Source organism: Dipodomys ordii, unplaced genomic scaffold (genome assembly GCF_000151885.1).
Source record: "Dipodomys ordii isolate 6190 unplaced genomic scaffold, Dord_2.0 Scaffold58, whole genome shotgun sequence".
NCBI classification, from domain to species: domain Eukaryota; kingdom Metazoa; phylum Chordata; class Mammalia; order Rodentia; family Heteromyidae; genus Dipodomys; species Dipodomys ordii.
The window spans coordinates 3,330,371-3,338,462 of NW_012267274.1; the positions used below are offsets into that span (position 1 = coordinate 3,330,371).

General features: G+C 53.2%; 1 protein-coding gene across 1 annotated transcript in view; it reads right to left on the bottom strand.

Annotated features, from left to right (window-relative positions):
* The window catches only part of Ptpre (protein tyrosine phosphatase, receptor type, E), a 32,416-nt gene that overhangs the window by 15,994 nt on the left and 8,330 nt on the right, over window positions 1–8,092 (bottom strand). The window contains exons 4-6 of the mRNA XM_013021882.1: window positions 5,141–5,231; window positions 1,906–1,982; window positions 822–858 (exon numbers count right to left, since the gene is read on the bottom strand). Coding sequence (XP_012877336.1) covers window positions 822–858; window positions 1,906–1,982; window positions 5,141–5,231 — 205 coding nt within the window. The remainder of the gene's footprint in view (window positions 1–821; window positions 859–1,905; window positions 1,983–5,140; window positions 5,232–8,092) is intronic.

Consider the following 8,092-nt stretch of genomic DNA (forward strand, 5'->3'; position numbering starts at 1 on the left):
ACCCCTAAACTTGAGAGTCTCGTGGAGCTAAGCAGCTGAGAGCAGCAAGGTTGTGTGATGAATGCAAACCTCAGGATGCCAGACTTGGAGACGGAGGGAGCTGCTGGTCCTGCGTGTGTTCATGTGTGGCTGTGTGTATCCATTGTGAGCACAGAGAGCCAGAGTGTGATGCGATATAACAGACACAGAAACACACACATGTGAAACACCAGCACAATGCCTGTCATCCCAGCTACTTGGAAGCAGGGATTGGGAGAATCACAGGTCAAGGCCAGCCCAGGCAGAAAGGCAAAACACCATCTCAATCAACAGCTGGACGCAGTAGTGTGCACCTGCCATTCTAGCTACATGGGCATCATAAATAGGAAGATCACATTCCAGGGCACCCATGTAAGTCCTGATTGACAAAATAAAGGTAAAAGGCCTAGGGTTGTGGCTTGAGTGGTAAAGCACCCGCCTAGTGAGTGCAAAGTTCTGAGTTTAACACCCATTCTCATAAAAAACCCAATGTAAGTTATTGGCATTGTTGGTATATAGATATCCACATTACTTTATAAAAATATCACTTAGGGGCTGGGAAGGTGGCTCAGTGGTAGAGTGCTTGCCTTGCATGCCTGAGGCCCTGGGTTTGATTCCTCAGCACCACATAAGCAAAAAGAAAAAAGCCGAAAGTGGCGCTGTGGCTCAAGCAGTAGAGTGCTAGCCTTGAGCTGAAGAGCTGAGGGACAGCACCCAGGCCGAGTTCAGGCTCCACAACCGGACCCAAAAAAAACAAAAAAACACAAAATATCACTTAGACACTAGCTTAATAAAAGGCTTACCTTGAGCTGCTATGAATTTATTCTTTTCTTTGTAACCCTAGGAAAGTAAAAATAAGAGTTATATAATTATCTTTGAGTGCTTGCCTTCCATGTATGAGGCCCTGGGTTCGATTCCTCAGCACCACATAAGCAGAAAAAGCAGGAAGTGGCACTGTGGCTCAGGCAGTAGAGTGCTAGCCTTGAGCTGAAGAACTGAGAGACAGCGCCCAGGCCCAGAGTTCAGGCCCCATGATTGACAAAAATCAATCAATCAATCAATAAAATTATCTTTGGCTGGGCACCAGTGGCTCATACCTGTAATCCTGGCTACTCTGGGGGCTGAGATCTGAGGATCATGATTTGGAGTCAGGCTGGGCAGGAAAGTCCATGCAACTCTTATCTCAAAGGAACCACCAAAAAGCCAGAAGTGGAGCTGTGGCTCCAATGGTCAAGTGCTAGCCTTGAGTAAAAATAATCTCAGAGATAGTACCCAGGTCCCAGGTTCAAGCCCCAGAACCAACACAAAAAATTACCTTGAAGAGATATTTTTCTTGTTAGGAAAGAAATATATGTTCACCCAGAGAGTTTGGAACACAAGAAAAAAAAGAAAGAAAGAAGGTAGGAAACTAGCAATAACAGAAAGGACAAATGCTATGTTCATATATCCCTGCTCTAGTGTTTTTGTGTATGAAAGAACTTTTCCACTGGGAGAGGGCATGGGAAGGCGTGACATTGTCCAAGAAGAAATGCACTCATGACTTGGCTTATATAACTATAATCCCTGTGTATAACACCTTTATAATAACAACTGAAAAACACAGATAAAAAAAGAGCGTTTCCCATACACACACAAAAAGACACAAAACACATAATTTTAGTTGGGCAAATGTGCAAATCTTTATATTTTAAATGAGAAATTGATGGCTTCCATAAGTGATCTTCTAAAGACCAACTAGATGAGGTGTTAAGAGGCTCTCACTACATACGTATGGCTTGACCACAATTATAGAAGTGGTGAACGCGTTTCTGCAGTTCTGATCACCCCAGAGCCCTCCCTGCCCCAAGCAGCAGCTCTGGCCTGGCTGGGGACAGAAGGCCAACTTACATCTATGTAGGAAGCATTGATGTAGTCTGAGCAGGGAACCCCATCAACCTGGCTCAAAATCACCCGGGAGCGGTCATCTGAAAAGGAGGAAACAAACCCTCGTGGGTGAAGGAATGGAGAAGGGATGGCAGGCCTGGTCTCTCTTCACCGGCACTACTGACCACTAGAACAGACATTGTGCTTCACTGAGCTGCGGCCCACCTGTACCACGGCCACTGGACGGCCACAGCTAGGGCTTCAGCTCCCAGCATGCCGCCTCTGAGCGACCACAGCACAGACCCTGAGGGTCTGTGTTCAAGACGCCTCGTGTGGTGTGTAGATGTGGGGGAGGTGTGCAGAGCATCGAGGCGTGTCCTGAGGAGCTGCTGTGTGTGTTGTGGTGTTATGTGAGGGGTGCTGCAGCATGTGCAGTGGTTTGAGTTGCGTGCTGTCTGTGCTGGGCCCGGTGTGGATGTGCTGTGAGAAGTGTGTGTGGTGTGGTAGGCTGCGCATGTTGTATGGTGTAGGTGTGTGTTGCATGTGTTCCGTGGGACATGCATGCTCATGGTGAGGCGGGTTGTGTGTGTTGTGTGGTGTAAGTAGGTGTCAGGGGTTATGTGGTACCTATGTGTGCATGGTGTGTTGTGTGGAATGCATGTATGCCTGGTGTACGATGCACACACAGGTGTGTTCAGACATGCATGATGCGTGTGCAGTGGGGCTTTGGCAGGGTCTGTGCTGGGCCCTCTGTGACCTGGGCCTCCCTGGCCTTCCATCCATAAAAGCCATGGGAAAGTCCCTCCTCCTCCCCGCCCCCCAAAGCTCCCCGTCCCCACCCCGCCCCGAGGGCAGCCGGACTCCGCAGAAGGAGACCCAGGGCTGGCCAGGCTGGCTGTGTGCCTGAGCGGTTCCCTCCCTCAGAGAGGGGCCGATTCCAGGGCCCCAAAGCACAAGGTGGCAGGTCCTCCAGGGCAGAGGGAGCTGCTGCCTGCCTTCAGCCCTGGTGGGCACTCCCAGCCCAGGGCAGCACTGCCTTGAGAGTCTCCAGAGCCGCCGGTAAGGCAGGGGCTCTGTGCCACTCCCTGCCTTGTCAGAGTCTGGCCCCTCCTGTCCTGTCTGCTGTCTGTCTGTCTATGCCAGGGCTGGGCCTCATCCTCAAGGCTGCTGGCCTGTCTGGGCTCCTGGCTGAGCCGCATCTGTCCTGCTTGGGGTGGGGTCAGTCACAGCTCCCACAGGCCGGGCCAGTGGCTGATCCCAAACCTACAGCCAGCGGGACGACCCCACGGCAGAAACAGCCCTGGCTGGCTGAGCACCTGCCAGGCTGGCGGAAGAAAATTTGGAATGACTTCTATTTTGAGGACAGCTAGAAAATCACAGCGGGGGAAAAACAGCCTCTGGTTAGACTGAGAGGCTGGCAGTAAGTGCTTCATGAGCATGTGTGTGCCTGTGTGCATGTGTCCATGTATGCGTGCATGTGCGCGTGTGCACGTGTGTGTTCATTCTAAAATGTCACCACCTCCCAAACGTCCTTTCCTGCAGTTCCCGCCGCGGGCGCTCTCCTCTCCAGCATGGACGTGGCTGAGATGGCCGGGGGCCTCTTAGGAATGCGGCATGGGTCACTAGCTGGTGTCTCAATGTCCAGCCTGACCTTCTGCTCCCTGGGGGGGCCGGGAGGCAGCTTTGACCCAACTGCCCGGTGCAATAGACCTGCTTCTTCCTCAGCCCCAACCTACCACGGGCCCCAAACCGACCCCCTGCCGCCCCGTACACACCCCCCGGGGCTGGAGGGACCCCACCCATGCGGGCAAGCGCTGTGAGCCCCTGGGATGCTATGCACAGTCTCTGGGGTCCCAGAACAACGGTTCCAAACCTTACACACTTCCACGTGCAAGCCCCAGAGGGGGTCAACTGGCAAGAGGACGCGGGGAGCGTCGATTCTGCTCCTCCTGAGGAACTGAACTGTCTAATACCGGGTTGAACTCGGGGCTCTGTGCTCGCTAGGCACTGGAGCCATGCCTCCACTGCACTTTAAGTTTTCCAACAGGGTCTCACACTTTGCCGAGGCTGGCTGGGATGCAGTCTCCTATTTAGGCTATCCACATAGCTGGGATGACAGCTGTAACCTCCACAGCCAGCTCTTTGGCTGTTGAGATGGGGTCTTGTGGATTCTTTTTTGTGCAGTCTGGTCTTGAACCACAAGCTACCGCATTTCAGTCTCCACCGTACTGGGTGGTGGGGGTGGCAGCAGTGAGGGCCGGGAAGGCTGCTTCTCCTCCTCCTCTTCCTCCTCCTCTCTCTCTCTCTCTTTTTCTTTTCTTCTGCCTCCTCTTTTTAGTTTTCCCTGTACTAGGGTTTGAACTCAGGGACTGTACTTGCTTGGCTTGCTTACTCAGCTGGAGCTCTACCACTTGCTTCATGCCTCCAGTCTGGCTTTTTTGTTGATTATTTTGGAGCTAGAGTTTCCTGCGCTTTCCTTCCTGGGCTGGGAATTGGAGAAGCCCTTGGAAGATGCTGTTCTGTTAGTCCACAGGTCAAGGCTGTCCATGCCAGGCTGGGTGGGCTCCAGGCTGGGTGAAAGGTTTTGCACACCCGTCACTCGTAGGCCAGAGTGTGCAAAAGCTGCTGCGAACGTGTGAGCTTGTCGTGGAGGTGAGTTGGGCACAGCCCAGCAAACTACGGCGGGTCCTGAGATGCCCGGCACATGGCCCTCTTCACCCCACCTCTGCCACACCCCATGCTCCACAGAGAACCGCCCTGGAATGCTCTCTAGCCACAGTGCCAAGCCCCCAAGGGTTCCTCGTTCTGCCAGTGCTGTCCTTGGCCCAGGACCCCAGGGCACACTGGGGATTTGCTGCAGCTTGTGGCCGGGAGGGGAGGTACCCAGGGCACTGTGGCCCAGCCAGGGGCTCAGGAGGACCCTGCCTGCACTCCAGGGCTGCATCCCTGGCCCTCTTGTCCCTGGGCACCCAGGCCTCTGCACAAGCACAGGCTTACCTGTGAGCAGGTAACCATTTGAGCAGCAAAGGAGTCTAGGCACCTGGGTGGGAGGCTCCAGCTGCAGGTCCCTCACGCCTCCAGGGGCAAACCCTGAGACAGTCCACTGACCTGGGGACCCATAAGCACTAAGAAATGGAACCTGTAAGCACTAAGCACTACAACTCTGCTTTCAGCACCAACACGGTCTGGGAAGAGCTACAAAGCAAAGCCAAGTTTAGTCCAAACTACACAGATAATACAGAAGAGAAGAAAAACTTACTGGGAAGGATGTTGGGGTATCTGTTTTTCTCTCGGTTTTCATCTTTGTTTGCCAGTTCAAATGTTCCTTGTATGTGTCCCGATGGTAACGACTGGAAGACAACCAAGAGTCAGTGCTCAGTGCTCGCGGGGTCCCAGCCCGCTTTCCCACACTTGACCACCGAGGCCGAGAATCACACCACGTCTCAGAGCAGACCACTTCTGCCCACATCGCGTCTCCGCCTCAGACCCTGTCCCAAGTGCCGACACAGATCCCGGCTTCCACCAGGGTCTTTGGTCTGGTGGGGCCGATGGGATGTGATCACAAGGCTAGATGCTGTGTTTGAAGGTGGGGGCCCCCTTCCACACCCCAGCAGACCCCAGGCTCAGGGGTCCCAGGCAGACTGGGGATGGACTGGCCTTGATGGAGCTCCAACTTGAGAGACAGAAGAGCGGGATGAGGGAGGGAGGGCTGCTGAGATGGGGCGGGGGTTGCTGAGCATCCCCAGAGCGCTTCTGAGAAGCTAGGGGAAGCAAATGTCCTCAGGCCCAGTGCTGATTCTGCTCAGGGTTTGGGGGGTGTCTGGGACCAGCGGTGTTGGGGCTTGGGAGCTCATCAGACACACAAGGCCTCTGAGGCCCTTCCAGGGCTGCAACCGTCATCTATGACACCCGCAAGTGCTCTGGGGCTCTGGGAGCATTGAGGCAGAGGTCCCCTCGGGGTGGGGGGGGACGGACTCTCTCCCTCCACCCCCCCTGCTCTGATGACCCCAACCCCAGTCCCCCAGTTCACCTCTCATGGACAGGTGCAATAGGGCGAACCAGGTTGAGACGCTAGAAGAAGTGATAAGACCAGCAAACAGGGAAAGAGAAGGAAGCGGGACCAAGCATGTCCTCGGAGCACACGAGGAGAGCAGCTGATGGCCGGGCCTGCAGGCCCTGGCGTTCTCAGAAGACAGAAGTGCAGAACCAGGGCCTCCACCAGGGCTGCCCTCACTGGACACAAAAGGCAGAGTAGCAGGAGATCAGGCTCCAGAGGCTGCACCCTGTCCCTGCCTCCCTGCGGCAGACACAAGGCTGGGGCTCAGACACACAGCCAAGGGGCTGCAGAGGCAGGGCAGTCAGGTGAGGAGCATGAGGAGTGTATCCAGGGTGCAGAACTCAGGGATGAAGAGAATGAGTGTCTAATGCAATACATTGTTTGAAAAACCCCATTTGATGTGACAAATCCATAAAGAGCGAAGCTTTTCAATCGTGGAAGAAAGGTTATTGGATTCTGCCAGGGGAATCATATTGAAATCCAGGAAAATAGGAAAAACCCATCACACTGACCCTGACTTTATTTACAATTGTCTGTTTTACTCATCATTCATGACTTACATTAATTTTAATACTTGATTGTTGTTGGGCTAGGGCTTGAATGTAGGGTCTCAGCCCTGCCCATCCCTTAGCTTTTATGCTCATGGCTAGTGCTCTACCACTTGAGCCACAGCAATACTTCAGCTTTTTGGTGGTTAATTGAAGATAAGGGTCTCATGGACTTTTCTGACTAGGCTGGCTTTGAACAGTGATCTTCCTACCTCGGCTGCCTGAGTAGCTAAGATTTCAGGCATGAGTCACTGGTGCCTAGCTAATTTCAGTATTTATTTTTATTTGCTGGCCTTGGGGCTTGAACTCAGGGCCTGGGCACTGTCCTTGAGCCTCTCTGTGTTCCAGGTTAGCACTCTACCACTTGAGCCACAGTGTCACTTCCAGCTTTTTCTGTTTATGTGGTACTGAAGAATCGAATCCAGGGCTTCATGCATGCTAGGCAAGGACTCTACCGCTAAGCCATATTCCCAGCCCCTGATTTCAGTATTTTTTAAATGCTGCATGAAAACATGATTTATCCTGACTCCCAAGTGCTCTGATGCCCTCTGGAAGTCTACATGTGGGCCAAGTACCTGGCTAGCTTCTCAGCCTCCCTCCAGGCATGGCCCTTCCTCGGGGGCCCAGCCCCCATCCCCTGCACAGGGGATAAAAAGTGGAAGAGAAACGGGACAGGCCTGGGGGGGGGAAGGTCAAGAGCTTGTCGCTGCACATACCGATGGTTATTCTGAAAGTGGAAAATTAACTTCTCTTGGCAAGCCAAGAGATTGCAAAACAATAGTGCCTGGAGCTGTCTTTCAATATGACCTAATTTCTAAATAAAAAGGAAAGAAGGTGTGTGTGGGGGGGGTACACAGTTGGAAACAGCAAAGAGGAAGCAAGAGAGATGCCAGTGAAGTTTGTGTGAAAAGTGAGCGCAGTGCGGTTGGAATGGCGGCCTTCTGCTGTGCACTCACGGGTTGTGTCCGGGGAAGAATCCCAGGTGTGCAGGAGCCCGCCCCTTCGCTGTGTAAAACAAACACCTGCAGTGTTTGAAAGCCACTGTCCACACCTCACATCTGTGCTGTGAGACCATTAAAGCAGACCCATCCCCAGGCCCCTTCATGGGTGGCGGAAGTGGCCGGGAGAAGATGGTGGAGGTCCCGAGTCGTAACTCAATGAAATGGCGTCCTGAGGGTGTCAGCCTTCTCTCAGCCTCAAACTCGGCACACAGCCACGCACCCAAAGACCAAGAGCCGGTGGCTCACACCTGTAATCCTAGATGCTCAGGAGGCTGAGGTCTGAAACTCTAGCCAAGGCAGACAAATCTGCATGGCTCTCATTTCCAGTTATCCGGCAAAAAGCCAGGAGAGAAGGTATGGCTCAAGTGGTAGCGCAAACCAGCTTTGAGCAAAAAATCCAAGCGAGAATGGGAGGCCCTGAGTTGAAGCCTGGGAAGTGCCCCCCCCACACACACACGCATGCATGCATACACATACACGCATACATGCACACACATACACACAGAGACATACATGCACACATACACACATACATGCATGCATATACACATATACACATACACACACATAACACACACACACACACACACACACACACACACACA